At 37.5% G+C, this 15,430-nt stretch overlaps 3 protein-coding genes across 5 annotated transcripts; 1 reads left to right on the top strand and 2 right to left on the bottom strand.

Annotated features, from left to right (window-relative positions):
- The first annotated feature begins 5,759 nt into the window (after positions 1-5,759).
- On the top strand, positions 5,760-6,534 carry LOC126582838 (uncharacterized). The gene has a single exon (XM_050247063.1). It carries the CDS (start codon positions 5,917-5,919, stop codon positions 6,367-6,369), a length of 453 nt encoding a protein of 150 aa, XP_050103020.1. The 5' UTR covers positions 5,760-5,916; the 3' UTR covers positions 6,370-6,534.
- A 460-nt stretch (positions 6,535-6,994) lies between these two features.
- LOC126582837 (uncharacterized) lies at positions 6,995-12,643 on the bottom strand. 3 transcript variants are annotated; one of them, XM_050247061.1, is made up of 15 exons: positions 12,384-12,642; positions 12,225-12,261; positions 11,857-11,947; positions 11,618-11,732; positions 11,457-11,527; positions 11,138-11,207; positions 10,881-10,943; positions 9,889-9,960; positions 9,679-9,780; positions 9,443-9,517; positions 8,963-9,070; positions 8,602-8,718; positions 7,889-7,945; positions 7,507-7,583; positions 6,995-7,476 (listed from the first exon to the last, which is right to left on the bottom strand). In XM_050247061.1, the coding sequence occupies exons 1-15, from the start codon at positions 12,531-12,533 to the stop codon at positions 7,428-7,430; spliced, it is 1,254 nt and encodes a 417-aa protein (XP_050103018.1). In that variant the 5' UTR covers positions 12,534-12,642; the 3' UTR covers positions 6,995-7,427. The 3 variants fall into 3 exon arrangements, with proteins under 3 accessions (XP_050103018.1, XP_050103017.1, XP_050103019.1); XM_050247060.1 differs by having other exon boundaries at positions 6,995-7,583; positions 12,384-12,643; XM_050247062.1 differs by lacking the exon at positions 7,507-7,583 and having other exon boundaries at positions 6,995-7,467; positions 12,384-12,639.
- A 1,817-nt stretch (positions 12,644-14,460) lies between these two features.
- LOC126633811 (auxin-responsive protein SAUR21-like) lies at positions 14,461-14,895 on the bottom strand. Its single transcript, XM_050304364.1, has one exon. The coding sequence runs from the start codon at positions 14,893-14,895 to the stop codon at positions 14,461-14,463; it is 435 nt and encodes a 144-aa protein (XP_050160321.1).
- Positions 14,896-15,430: the final 535 nt, after the last annotated feature.

The following is a 15,430-nucleotide window of genomic DNA, read 5'->3' as shown; positions in this document are numbered from 1 at the left end:
AGCTCCCATTACATTGCTATGACCAAGAAGGGTAAAGGAATAACATTACTACTTGTTGTTAGGGAGACTCCTATACTTGTCGACCTCCATCCTCTACGGACAGGCAGACCTGAAAAAATGCTCAACCCTTCCTCATATCTAAGAGGGCACTCCTAATGAAGTCTCTCGAAATACGCACCTTCAAACTATGCAAACCAGCCATACCAGAGCAAGAGTATTGCATATCATCAGGGTCAAAAGCAAGAGTATCCCATATCATGCTTTTTCCCTGTCTTTTCCTTTGCCCTGTTCTTACCTGCAAGATAAGGAGAAAGAGAGCAATCAGTCAGCACTTGGAATCAAGCTTCCAGTCAGAAACTGACTGCCTGGAACCCCTTGCCTGATTACTTACCTGACATTGCTCTCGAGTACTCATCTTCAACATCTTATACTTCCAGAGAAGATACCACATCTGCCTGAGGAACAGATAAGGCAAGTAAGAATGATACAAGGAAGCATGTGGAGACAAGCGTAACAGAACACGTGCCGATACATCCACTACTTTGTCAACAACAAAAGTATCCCATATCATCAGGGTCGAACGTACTCTAGATTTGATGGACTTGTTTTGACCCTTAAATTCTTGAGTCGGCCTTATACTCTAGAGGAAACCAGAAAACCCTCCAACCCAGTTCAAGAATAAGCCTGTGGAAAGTTACTTCTTCAAAAGCAAAAGTATCTCATATTATATTTTCTCCTTTTTCTTCTCTTTATCCTTCTTGCTGCCTGCAAGATAAGGAGAATGAGAACAATTAGCCGGAACTCGAAATCAAACTTCTGATCTGGGACTGATTGCTTGGAACTCTGATTGATTACCTTGTATGTCACCTCTTTTGGCAAATCTCCTAGCTCGGTGACTTGGGGGGGCTCTTACTACATGGTTTGTATCGCGCTTGACCAAGCCTGAAACTACAAGTAAGCTTCAAGTCAAATTGATACATTACCTTGTGCATCTCTACCAGTTAAAGATACCACCCATGGATGGAGGAAAAGTACTTTCAGAGAAGATGCCACATCTATCTATGATACAGATAAGGCAAGTGAAGACGATACCACACTTCGGTACTTAGAAGTTTCGTGATTACTCAGCGGCTTGGATCTTGCAAGTCCCCAACCGAGGAGCTTCATTCACTCGGGAACTTATGGGAGTACTATTTGTACCATACTTGACCAATCCTGAAACTACCGAGCACCGGTCAACGTTATATCGTCAAGGACCCAGAAGAGTTTCCCTCCACAGTGCGACACGTGTCGACATCAGAAGCCAATCATAGCGCAACACGTGTCAACATCGGAAGCCAATCACAACACGACACGTGTCAATGTCAGAACAAAGTTAGAAACTCTCTTCTATAAAAGGAGATCATTCTCCCACAATATTTCCTAATGTCATTTGTACTAAATCATTCACTAGTACTCACTAAAGGAGAGTTTGAACCTATGTACTTATGTAAACCCTTCACAATTAATGAAAACTCCTCTACTCCGTGGACGTAGCCAATCTGGGTGAACCACGTACATCTTGTGTTTGCTTCCCTGTCTCTATCCATTTACATACTTATCCACACTAGTGACCGGAGCAATCTAGCGAATGTCACAAACTTGACACTTTCTGTTGTACCAAAGTTCCCACTAATTTTGTGCATCAACACAGTTTACCACAGATTAGTAACCCATTCTAATTTGGTCTACATGATCGAATATGTGTGTTGTCTAGCCATTATATGCAAATCCCTAACTAAAACTTGATCTGGAGCTTAGTTCTCTTCCCCTGTTTGTCGTATATATTACATGGTTCCATTTTAAACATTCTGGCCGATAGCTATGGCGGTCCATCAGACAAATTAGATAGTTTAGTACGTGCTCGATCTCTAGTCCTATATCAATATTGTACAGTGTGGAAACTTTATCTCAGGACACCTCAATATGCAAATGAGATATAACATTTGAATCAAGAATTCACAGATACAAAAACTACTTAAAATAATTTTGAAAGTAAAAAAAAAAAAATCTGTTGTATGCCTATTACCTTCGCTAGACCCAAAAAAGGTTGGAAATGCCTGAAATTGGCTGGAAAAAACTCGCATCTTCGTCGGAAAAACCCACCTGCAAGCTGAGATTATTGAACTCTTCGATCGAGGGGTAGATTCGAACATGCAAAGCTCGAATGTTATTGTTAGGACTCTCCTGAGTCGCTGGAGAATAGCAAGGGGAAAAACAAAGAAGGGAGAAGGAAGGATAAAAAAAATTATAAAAAAAAAGTGCATATTAATCCGATCCAGGGACACAATTAGAATAAGGCTAAAACTGTGAGGTTGAGAGACTCACCCAAAATAGTAAATTGTAGCAATGTTCCTTCAACTTTAATCAAATTAGAGCAATGGTTCCTCAACTAAAAATCCATTACCATTGGTCCCTCAACTTATCAAAATGTATAGCTATAGTCATTTTCATCAATTTCGTCAAAATTTTGTCAAAATAAGTTATGTTGAAATAACCATTTATATAATTAGGATCCCTCAACTCATCAAAGTGTGTAATTATGATCATTTTCATCAACTACATCAAAATTTTTGTCAAAACGAGTTATGTTGAAAGGAACATTGCTACAATTGGATTAAAGTTAAGGGACCATTTTTCCAGTTGAATTAAAGTTGAGGGACCAATGGTAATGAATTTTTAGTTAAGGAACCATAGCTCCACGTTTTGATGAGTTGATGGACCAATGGTAATGAGTTTTTAGTTGAGGGACTATTGCTCCAATTGAATTAAAGTTAAGAGACCATAACTTAAATTTAATCAACGTAAGAAATACATGCATAAAAGTATTAACACACACAAATCATCTCATTTGAATCTCATATCATGTGCAGCAAGCCAAAACAAAAAATTTGAAATTTAGACCAACCAAAACAAACAAAAGTTAGTTACCATGGAAGATTATAAAAAATCGCAAGACCCAGAATCTAAATCAAGCGGGTTCTATGGGGTGGAAGAAAGCACAAAAGGTATTGCCGCGGTGGAGCAAATTGCAGAAGGTAGGGTAGAGAAGATGCCATCAAGAGAACTCGAGAATGGCGAATGGAGGGGATACCCCTTATGAGATCAGTGAATAGAAACAAATGAGCTTTTCCGACTGCTTTCCTCGCCTTTCCACCGCTTTCTTTTCCCCGATGACCAACACGTGTAGATGTGGGGTAGAAAAAAAAAATCAATAGTAGGAAATGGCGACAGAAAAGCAAAACGAAAGGTAGAGAACAAAACAGCAGAGAAATGGAACAGAAAAGGCCGCGATGAAGAACGTGTGTAGAGTGAGGACGAAGCCATCCTTTCGCTGTACAAAGGAGGACGAAATTACGGAACCAAGAGCAATGGTTTTAGTATAGGTATAATGAGATGCAGGGGGAGTTGGGTAAGGATTTGTCTACTTTCGCTTGGACGATAAGACAAACAGTACTAGAAAAAGGACTCTTTAATATTGAAAGATTGGTTTTTCCCTACTTTATATCTGCAACTACTAATTTTCTCCTTTTTGCGGAAATGAGTTTCTGATAATTAAATTAAGTACATGCATTGCATGTGGCTAAAACAGTTTTTTTTTTTTTTTTTTTTTTAATCAAGCAATAGCGTTAGTAAGTTAGGTGTTAGATTAGTCACCAACGGGGTTTGAATTCACACTGTTATGCAATGACACAACATATTTTCACCACTATGGTAAAGAGCTACTTTTATTAAAATAATAATAATAATAAAATAAAATAAAGTGCGAACAGTTTAAATGTGGTACGTACAAATAAAAGTTCTCCTAAACATAAGAATCGTAGTTGCATAGGAATCCAGGAAATATAAGAGATAGAATACGAGAAGTACAAGAATTATAGCTCCATGCATACAAGGAGTACTCCGCAAGAAATCACTATAAAAAGGACGTACGACTTAAGATTCAGGGAACCACAACAGAATTCGACAGACGGTGAAGAACATAGATAGATTCGTACCTCAGGTTTTTCTCTTCTCTATTCTTCCATGTATAATGCCTTTATTTCTGTTGATTTCTCTCTAATAATTAACCCAATGTGTTTTTAATCTTCTCCTGGTTAGCTCAGGAGTAAACTCTAGTTTATGAAATAATTTCCAGTTGATTGATTATTTATGAAATTCCTGTGTGTTGGCTGGTTCTTATGTTCTTGGTTATGAACTTGTGAATTTACATGCATGAATAACAAATTTTATGTTTTCGTGTGCAGACCAATCCGATTGATTGACCATGGCAGAAGAATCCCATAATACTGGTTCAGAGCCTATAGACACCAACCCATCATCATCTCCAAACTTCCTACCTCTCACTGAGACCCAAGCTGTAGCCGAACTTGTGCCAGTCTACCTCACCAGAACCAACTATTTTCTTTGGAGGTCTTCCTTCATCCCCATTCTAAAGTACTACGACATGTTCAACATGGTGGAAGGACTAGAGCAGCCTCCACCACAATTTCTGATGGATCGAAGGGGCAAAATCTCCACGGTTGAAAACCCAGCCTATACGAGTTGGATCAAGAAGGACCGAACATGTATGACCCTCATCAGTGCAAATCTAGTAGACTCCACACTACTCTGTTACACGGTAGGATGCGCAAGTGCTAGAGATGTATGGCTAAACTTGGAGAAGCGACTCGCTACGGTAGCGAAAGCTCACGTCCTACATCTCAAGGCTCGTATTCAAACCCTAACGAAAGGAAGGATGTCAATGGAGGAATACCTAGAGGAGGCAGAAGACATAGCTGACGACCTCGCCGCCGCGGGATCTCCACTCGATGACTGTGATTTTGTTGATCACGTCCTTGACGGACTTCCATCTAATTATGATGACCTTGCTACCATTATCTGGGCTCGAGGTGATGGTGTGACTCGAGAAGAATTGCACGCTTTACTACAACTTCAAGGCTCCCGCCGCTGGGATTGGGTAGATATTTTTTATTTTCTAGTACTCATCGTTCTCGTAGTTGTTTTATGTTCATTAGTCGCTCTTGTCGATCCTAGTTAAAGGAGTGTTCCTGTTAGACTAAACCCATGATGTCGTTAGTTAGGATTTTTCTGTTTCATTAGGGTTTTTTTTTCTAGATGTTAGTATTTTTATTGTCGTTATCATTGTTATCGTCGTCTTTAATTAGGGTACGGACCCTAAACCCTTTTAATTCCTGTTCAACTATTTTCTCGTATTAATATTTCATGTGGTATGAAGTTAATTTTATGAATTATTTTATCAAGTCATAAAAAATTTCATCTCAACTTCGACTAGTTGTGTAGAGGAATAAAATCTATATTATGATAAGAAGTAATGATTTTTCTTCGTCACGTCTTAAGAAAAGTGATTCCAAATAATGATTATAGTCAGTAAAACCTTCAAATGATTGTTCTAATCTTTTGAACTACATCTACATGATCAATACAATGGAGCGATTTCAATTATAAAATTTGTGTAATAAAATAATGTCACGTACAGGAAGAATAACTTCGTACGAGTTAGGTATTGTCCTTCCAATTCCCAAGTAAAAATGTTACTTGTGTCATGGCTCAATGGATGAGCTTCGGCCAACAGGCCTACTCCAAAAATATTAGCATTGGCCCAACATAATTCAATACATAACCTAAAAGACCCAGTCCAATATATGGCAAAGCGCTTCGTACCAAGCAAATATTTAGACCATTTTACCCTCGCTGTCCCCATGGGACTATGGGAGTTCCATCTTATCTTTCCATAAACCCTTCAAAATCCCCCATTGGAAGCTCCTCCCCTCGACTTCTCAAAAAACCCACGCGAAAACCCCTAAAAAGCTTCGATCTTTCTCTGTATTTCCCACAAATCTTTCCAACCCACCAATGGAAAAGCCAACCTTCAACAAATCCGTCCCTCAAAACCCCAAAATCCCCACAACATCCACAGCCCCAACCCCACAAAAACCCCAAAAGACAAAGCTGCCAACCGCACAAGAGCTCATATCCCACTACGAGTCCCAGGGCCTGGACTCCCAGGAGGCCTCTCTGAAGGTCATAGGTGACCTTCAGACCGCCCTCTATAGGGTCATATCTTCCGGCAGGGGCAGAAAGGACAGGATTTTGGCCGAGACTTCAAGGAAAATTGACAGCACCAACAATAGCCTTGCAATTCTGAACATGAAGGTTGACTCCAAGCCTGGATTTGGTGAAGCTTTTGGAATTGGGGTTGCTTCTGGGGTCACTTTGAAGGGCATTGAGACTGTTCTTCCTCATGTGATTAGGGGTTTTGGGGAGATTTGGAACACTGTTAGGAGTGCCACCAAGGATAATGCTTGATGTTCATTTTTTTTATTTTTCTGCCCTTTTGGGTTGGATTTAGTTCAAGGGTTTTTTGGGTTGTTGATCAAATTTGTAGTGGTAAAAGTTAGAAGGGAAATGCATTTTATTGGTGTAATATTAAATATAATTCGTATTGAGAAAGTTAATTTGCCTTTTACATTAGCCAAGGGTTATGAACAAAGGGTTGGAAATCGATTTCAACATATAATTGGAGTTTGGTATTTTATTTAACTTGTTTTTCTTAATCGTCATATAATCTTGACGGTATTATTCGTCATTTGTGAGAGATTTTAAGTTCCTCTCCCATAAATATCGAAAAGTGAGTTGGATGCCAAATTATAGTTGACTCGTTGACTCATTGTATCGTTCACTTAGCCTCTTCGCCTTGATATCAATAAAGTTGTATCAAAACGATACCGATAGAAAAAAACTTGTTTTTCTTAACCATGCTTAGCTCACAAGTTTGTACCGAGCGCAATGGCGTTCTAGGATTCATATAGCCGACCCCACTTAGTGGGAAAAGGCTTTGTTGTTGTTGTTGTTGCTGCTGCTTAGCTCACAAGTAAAAATCCAACTCAAATAATCTGTAAGATTCGTTAAAAAGTGCAGTTTAAACAGTAAATTTTGGTAACGAAATATATAGTTCTGATTAACAAAAGCTCACAATCATACAGTTATGGGTAACTTTTGTGATAAAGACTTCGTCGATGATTGAAAAATGTGGAAAATCAGAATCAATAACAAAATTATACAAACTCATCCTCGAAACTCCTATCATCCTACTTCTTTCACAGCTCATTTGATCACGAGTTGAGTAAAATTGATTGTGAAAATTCTTCAGGTCTCTGCAACCGTGAGTGAAGTGATTCAAAGTGGTAGAGGTCGGGGAGGTGGTTTTCGAGAGAAAATGAGCAGTCCGTTGGAGGGAAGCGTATCTGAATTTCAATGGTCAAGCGAACTAGCAAGAAGCACCCGTGACTAGATATTTCGTCCAAGACCTATATGACACACCCTACTTGAGGAATAACAATGTGGTCATTATCTTGAGTATCGGTCTACAAATGCTTTGGCTTTATCCGGTGCAAAGAACCGTGCCTGCACATGAAACACCATAGTTCATAGCTAAATTTGATGCAACTCCATGGTAGATAGATTAGCTGCATCCCTTGCCACTTAAACAAACATGCCTGAACGCTAGGCCAATCAGACATCTGAATTTGACATACAGTTGACACAAACACAAAAAGGATGTCATCCTCTAAATTATACTCCATGGGATTCGAAAATTGGAACCGCAGACGGCTTTTCAGTAGCGTTATAAATTGAATACTCTTTACATGTAATGTGTGTACATGTGCAGGTAAGCATGTGTCTACAGAAATATACTTCGTCTGTCAATAGACATACCTATATTTACCAGTATAAACATCATCTTTACATGAAATGTGTGTGCACTTGCATGCGTGTGTATCTACCGAAAAATAGTTCATCTGCAAACAGAGATGCATATATTTACCTGTATAAACATCCTCTCCGCTTCTCCAGCTTTACCATTTTCTCTCAAAATAATTCCCTGCAGAACCATTAGAGAACCAACTTTAATGCAAGCTCTTCTTCGTCAGAAATACCTAGGATCATCTAGCACATGCAGACTGGCCAAAATACCGATGCAAAAAAGAGTTATGCAGAATACCATAAAAATAGTTCAAGGACCATCGTTGCTATTTATATTCAGTAGGGGTGCTTTTTTTGTTAGCACTAAAAATTTCAATAAACTGGAGCGCTTCCAAGATATTCACTTGAAGCACTTCTTAAGGAAGCATGTGTTTCTCCAAAACACAGTAAAGTGCTTCTATAACCCTAGGAAACACTTAAAGAACAATTCTTCATAATAAGGAAGTGCTACCGAGCGAATCTGAAGAACCTTAAAGGACAAGGCCAAACATTATCAACAGTCATGTAACAGACAATAGGTTTCTAGGTTAGAGCTAAATGACATTTATGTTGCCAACCCTGAGTTGTTTGTAGTTTTTTCTCCTTTCTAAGACATCCAACCAACCCCGTGTCATTAGGAGGAATCTTATTTTTTTTTTTTGGTAATTAGGAACTTGATTAAGGCTTTTTTGAGTTTAACTGTATGTGAATACATATGCAGAGCACTCTACAAAGGTCAAACGGAAAGCCTTTGACAATCTTCTTTATAAAAAGGACAGCCAAAAAGAAGAAAACCTTGGCCAAGTAACCGCGGAAGTCATTTGGATGACTAGAGATGAGCCGGTCATAGACAGAAACAGCATCACTGATATGGCCCCAATCTGAATAGGCTTTTCCAAGAAGTAATTCGACCTGATTATTCGTGGCATAACAAAATGAAGGGAGGAACAACCGCAAAGGATCAAATATTGGATAACAATAAGCATTTGAATGAACAATAATAAAGAACTGAACAGAAAATTTAAAACATGGGGGAGCAAATTAAAAAAAAATGGTCAAAACATATTCTTCTCATTAACACACAAAAGTGCAATAGTTGTTCATGAGCCATTTTCATGATGCCAAATTACGTGATACAATAGAATCTGTGACTCACTTGAATAGGGTCCACCTGCGAATTTGTTTCAGTCGCACTACTTCCAGCCTTTGTGTCTGGCTTGTCCACATTCATACGTTCATGAGAGGCAAGAAGAAATTGAACAGCCTGCAATAAGTATAATTTTACTATTTGTAAGAAACTCAGTAGAGTGTGTAGAATAAAAAGGGGACAATTGTGAAGCAAAATCTCAGAATATTACTCAAACATGCAATCAGACCAATAAATAATAATTGGTGCAAGTGAGCCAACCAGATTCCGTTGGCTAGGCAAGGTCAAGCCATATGGAAATGAAATGTCATAGTCTAGAACAGGTAATATTATTTTAGATGACAAATTTGATACCATAAAAAGATTTTTAAGAACCGTGGTAAATGGTTTGGATCCTGCCTCATGACGTCAATAAGAATGCTATCTCAGGAATATTCTTAAATCAAGGTTAATGCATTTTATTTCAATTCACAAAGAATAACGGGAAACCTCATCTGGTTTTTTAGCAGCAAGTAATGCATTCGTAAGGCCACGCAGAACTTCAAATTTGAGATCTTTAGACATCTGTCACACAGCAACACAACATTCATATTCAGAATTTTAATGAACTTACGTTAGTAGGGATTAATGATAATTATCAGCAAACTAATAATATCAACACATCTTCAGTGATAGAAATTTATTCGAATCAGTTGAGCTCAGTGTTCACAGTTTCAGAGACTGACCGATGAAGAAACCTTAAATGCAGCAGCACTTTCTTCAAAATCCTTGAGTTCATATTTAACTTCTCCAAGCAAACGAAAAACTTCAGGATCACTTGGTTTCTCCTGCGTAACCAATCCTTTGGCGTGAGATTCTCCTAATAGAACATTTTAAACAGCATGTGCTGCCACAAACAATATGTGATAAATCCAAAAGCAAAAACATGACCAAACCTTAATCAAGTCTTGAAGCAGAGTTGAAGCCTGTGTATATTCTCCTAATTCTGCTAAGGTTACTGCAGCTCCCTGCAAAAGATGGCTGCCACTTGAGATTCGATGGTAGAACAGAACCATCGGCAATCAAATTAAGACCTGATTTTGCCTTAGTCTTCACAATTGTAGTAATATTCTTTATCCAAAAAAAATGTTTATCTTCTTTCTTCTTGAATCTTGATTGTGCGCGGTTATTTTCTTTTTTCAAAGGCAGCAACATGAAGACAGGCTTATCAAGCCATTTATTATTTTCAATTTTTTCCAACTTCACTTTTAATCCAGAACAGATGACTAGGATTAGGTTGGGTTCTACTGGATCGTATCCTTAACCAGATTCCAGAACAATATATATATATATAATGTAAAATCTTTGCCAACAAGGGTTATTTGAGTTGGTAAGGATCGCTCTCTTCACTAGACCAAGGCCTAGGTTCAAGTCCCGCTACCGGCAATCCCTCTTGGTGGGCAATCTATAAAAGCCAAAAAAGGGCTCAGACCCCCTCTGTAAGTCCTCAAAGAGGCTTGTGGTATGCCCTGGCCTAGGTTGGGGTAGCCTCCCCTCCCCCTAAACTTTTTTGTACCGGAATCTTTTATCAAGACTTCTCATTAAATAATAAGATATCATTGTCTTTGGACTTGGGTTCTGGATGAAAGCTAACAAGTCAAACAGATTCATGTTTAAACTTTATTGTCAAACAGTTCAACCAGAATTGGCATAAGCAATTGTTATCATACATTGGTAACCGATTATTTTTCTTGACCAGGAATAGTTTTGATGTTAATGATTGAGCATATTAAGTATAATAAGCAACAAAACCACGAGTTTCAAGCAGTTGTTGACTAAATAGAGAATCGAAGTCCAACTTCAATAAGTAAAATTATAGTTCAAGCAGTAGCAGGATTTAGTAACAAAGGAAGCACAATAGTATCTTGTGTTTCACACTACAGCTCACCTCAAGAGCAGTTGGATCTTTTGGGGAGTTACTAAGCGTTGCTTCATATTCTTTCAGCCTAGTCTGATACAAACCGAAGGTAAAAGTGTTAATGATCTTTTCATGATTCTTTCATAACGCACAATAGGATTTAATTTATTAGAATTGGGCGAGTGGAAATTATAGAATAAGTGTTGATGGAGAAGTGCACAAGAGATACAATCACACCAGTGGGTTGGGTCACGACATTACACAAGTTTTGAGATGCAAAAACTTACCTGAAGTGACGCTTTCTCTTCTTCGGACAGTTTATTGGCAGTTGCTGCAGTATCCTCAGTAGGACTCAAACTGAAAACTTGAAGACCATATCAAAATAAAATCATTCCTCTGAATATATTCAACAAACAACTACTAGAATAAGAAAATATTAAGAATATGAGATACCATAAATCCCTAATGTTTCACATTTTTTTTCCAAAATCATGTGCCAAAACTAAGAAAAGTATGATAAATCAAGCGGTTATGGGAAGACTGTAGAAAGATGGCAAAATAAAGGTTATTCTGTACGTAAAAGACCTTTAATCTACTATGCCATACCTTCCAGAAGGAAGAAAGTCTCCAAGAGCAAAAACCAAACCAAAGACCACTACAGCTACACCTACTCCAATCTATACCATGACAAACTTTGAATTAGTGATATGTACAGTATACCATGGTATTTATTTACAAGTCAGAAAGCAGAATGCAGAAAATATTACCTGTGCACCGAGTCCAATTTTTTTCTTATCCGTTTTCTCCAACTCAACAGGTGCATCATAGTCAATTGGCCCAAACTCCTTTTTCTCCACTACCTTCTTCTGCTCAAGTGCTGAACTGAATTTCGTACACAACTGATGATACTTAATCGAAACAATTCTAAGCTAAACATTACAAATATGGAACCATCCAATAAGCTCTTATGATATGCTAATGCAGCAATACACACATAAACTTTTACCTTCTGACTGCTGCTAGACGTTCCTCAAACTCAAGCTCAGCAGGGTTTCTCTTAACCTTTCCATCGAACCGAGAACTTAACCCGGGTGCCTCTACAAACGGAAATGTCAGCTTGAACCATATGCAATAAAAAGCATCGGGGAGAACCCACTAATCAAACAGAAATGTGGGACTAGAAATTACAAAATAATTAAACAAGCCTCCAAATTGGTCATTAATTTTGTAAAATTTCTAGAAAAATTCAATTGGGTAGAAGCCAAAAATCAATACGCATATATATATATATATATATATATATATATATGTGTGTGTGTGTTTGTGTGTGTGTGTGTGTGTGTGTATATATAAGTAAATGGTTGATTCACTTACGAGTAGGAACGCCACCAGACCGTTTGGTAGTTGATTCCTGCTTGGCACATATGAAGTTTTAGCACAGATTTCTAAATCGAATCAAGTAAAGATTTCTAATTTAATTAAAATAAAACGAAAAGGATCAATCTTGGTGAACAATTGCAGACAACATGGGACCTGGCTGAGGTTGTTCTTGTTCCTGTTCTTGTTCTTGCTGTTGGTTTTGCTTCCGAAACCAATTCTGGGCTTGGAATCAGTGCACTGAATTCGAAGCGTAACGAAGCGGCATGTCGTCATCGTTGTCGCTGGTGTTGCTGCGAACGACATGACTGGCGTTGCTGCTTTTTCCCTCGGAATTTCTCAGATTAACGGTTTTATTGTTCTTTTCTTGTGGTGCGACGAAGGAACACTCTTCTGAGTCGAAAATGTTGAACGAGCTAAGCCTTCAAAGTGGGCCCCCCAAGATAAGATTCTTGACATGTCAGCTAGATAAATGAAAGTGAAACATGCTTTTATTAGTTTTTTTTATTTTTTTTATCAAACGATAAATTTTATTTGATTAAATGTTAAATTAGTCGCTGGAAGAATTCAAACTCACGTTATTATGTAAGGCCTCAACAATTTTTTACCGCTGTGGTAAAAGGCCACTTGCAACATACTTTTATTGTTTGGATAATGTTTTGTGTTTCTCATCATAAAAAGCCATTCAATTACAAAAAATTAGTCATCCATGTATGTTAAACAAATGGACTGTCAAGATGCTATTTGTTGCCTAAATCGTCGATTGGTTTGACATATATGGATGGCTAAAAGTTGTACGTATTGAATGAATATTTTGCTTATGTGATTTTTAAATAATGATAAAGAAAATAATAGGTCCCAATTATAATGTTTATACAATAAAGATATGTTAATCATAAGTTAAAAAACAAATAAGTTTTCCACGAGGGAACACAATCATTATCCTTTCTTTTTTTTTAAGAGAATTGTTATTAGTTAGCACTCCAAAAATCTCATTCTACATTTCAAACTTTTTATATTAGGAAAGAAAAATACACTTGTCAGAAGTGTAGAATGAGATTTTTGGAGTGCCAATATCACCTTCCTTTTTTTTATTTTGAAAACTTTTCTTTTTCGTTCTTTCTCGATGAAATTAAAAGCTCATTTCTACGAAGTAACTGCTTACAAACAAGTGGTACATTGCCGTGGTGTATTCTTCTTCAGCAAACAATTCGGCTCCTAGACTGCATGCACACTTCCCACTTGAGAATTATTTTTTGAAGCATTTTTACCAAGTGATCGTTAGTAGTTAGTAGGGTTTTTGCCATGCCAATATATTTCAATATGTAGAAGTTGACGTAGTGTTACAGTGGATGCCCTTCTCCTTTTGTTATTGATTCTTAATAATTTAAATTCATTTAAAATATATAATTTGAGCTACAGAGAGGTTACACCCATTTTAGGTGCACAAAATTTGATCTCATATTTCCTACCCTCATATCCCCAACATTCCACCCCCAAAGGAAACATCATATAATTAACATTAATATTGAAGAATGCCAATTAATATAAGTGAATTCAAAGTACAACATAAGACAATAATTCTCGTCCATATACATGGACAACAATGAAATTAGAATCTCAAAGCTATAAATTAGATAGCCCAAACTATTAAGAAATAAAAGAAAGATTGAATGATATCAAGGTTCTGAAAGACGTTAGGCGCTAGTCGGATGGTAGGCTAAGGCCTATCGCCTAAGAGGCTAGGCGGACACCTAGGTGGACTAGTTGGATTTAAATAAATCTATCATATTTCATGTAAATAAGTGCTTGTTTATACTTAATATATATATATATATATATATATATATATATATATAATTTTATCATAAACTACAAAATAGAATGACATATACATTATGAAGTATTGCAACATAATGAAAACATAGGGAACAAGCATATAATGTGTGTTTTTTTAACTATTCAACAAATCTCTTACAATTTATTGAAAAAAAAATTAGATGCAAAAAGAAAGTTATATATTTTCTGTCTAAGTGAGTCGCAACCTAGGCGGGTCTAGACGGGTGCCTAGGTGGTCTAAGTGGCGTCTCAACAAGTCTATGTGCAATTTCTTAATTTTTAAACGCTTAGGCATTAATCGGGGCGGATGCCTAAGCTGAGATTTTTAGAACAGTGGATATATTCACAATTTTCCACCCACCACGACTAAAGAAAATATATATCCATGTAACAATCAGGCCCTAGCTTTTTGCAGCAAAGGTCTTAAGTATCCCTGATGATGATCGCAACTATCGCTATCTTCCTTGCTGCACATCGTAGAGGAATAATCAAAATTACGAACCTCAGAAACCATCTTCAAGAACTCAGGCACCTCTAGGCTCCCATACCTTTTCTCATCTTTTCGAAGCAAGTTCAAGACCTCTTTGAAGAACTCAACATCACACGGCAACACTATGCCTCCGTTGGCCTTGAACCCGAATTCCTCCCCAGACTTGCGAAGAAGAGCCGCGAAGATCGGAAAGTTGAGGTAGTGGGTGGGGATCAGGAACCGGGTGCGATTCCATCCAATGTAAACAGGAAGGAAACCTGGGGGAGCAGGAGAAGATTTTCCATTGAGACTTATGGCCTTCCAAAGCTTCATTACTTGTTTGAGTTGGATTGCCGGCATGATTGTTTTGACCCTTTTGCTTGTAGTTGCCATTAGGAAATGATAGATGGAGATCGATGATGAAAATGGTGGGATTGTAATATTATTAACATATGTCATGATATATATGTTGTGAACGTCAGGAATGTGAGGAGGTGTATTTATAAGGCTTCCAAATGCGGCTTGATGGAATCTTCACGCACATATTATATATACATTAAAGTTCTGAATCGAGTACGTATAGGGTGATCACCAGCTTATTATAGCATTTACAAACACAATGATTGAGTACCAAAATATATAAGTCGTATCCTATTAAATTTTGGAATCAAATGGGCTAACCGTGCATTAATTGTACATGCATGCAGATCGGATTTATTTCCATGGATTCTACCACTAAATTTTAGGACTTATCTATATGGATTTATTTCCATGAAAGTTGTATTATTCTACGACCAAAATGCGATTGAACACGCAAAATATCCGACCATGTAACTTAATCTTCATGAGCTAGGAAACTTTATTGTATGATATGGTTAAAAAGCAAAGTTATTGA

Source organism: Malus sylvestris, chromosome 9, assembly GCF_916048215.2.
Source record: "Malus sylvestris chromosome 9, drMalSylv7.2, whole genome shotgun sequence".
Taxonomy (NCBI): domain Eukaryota; kingdom Viridiplantae; phylum Streptophyta; class Magnoliopsida; order Rosales; family Rosaceae; genus Malus; species Malus sylvestris.
Note: the sequence above shows the minus strand (reverse complement) of the source record. Positions and strands in the feature narration are given on the sequence as shown.

What these genes read in the sequence shown, in the direction of transcription:
- LOC126582838 (XM_050247063.1), top strand. Translation starts at nt 5,917, where the DNA reads ATGGAAAAGCCAACCTTCAACAAATCCGTCCCTCAAAACCCCAAAATC.
- LOC126582837 (XM_050247060.1), bottom strand. Translation starts at nt 12,533, where the DNA reads ATGTCGTTCGCAGCAACACCAGCGACAACGATGACGACATGCCGCTTC. An exon ending in CGTCTAGCAGCAGTCAGAAG is followed by an intron (nt 11,733 to 11,856) that starts GTAAAAGTTTAT and finishes TACGAAATTCAG; the next exon opens with TTCAGCACTTGAGCAGAAGA. An exon ending in AAGATCCAACTGCTCTTGAG is followed by an intron (nt 9,961 to 10,880) that starts GTGAGCTGTAGT and finishes CATCTTTTGCAG; the next exon opens with GGAGCTGCAGTAACCTTAGC.
- LOC126633811 (XM_050304364.1), bottom strand. Translation starts at nt 14,895, where the DNA reads ATGCCGGCAATCCAACTCAAACAAGTAATGAAGCTTTGGAAGGCCATA.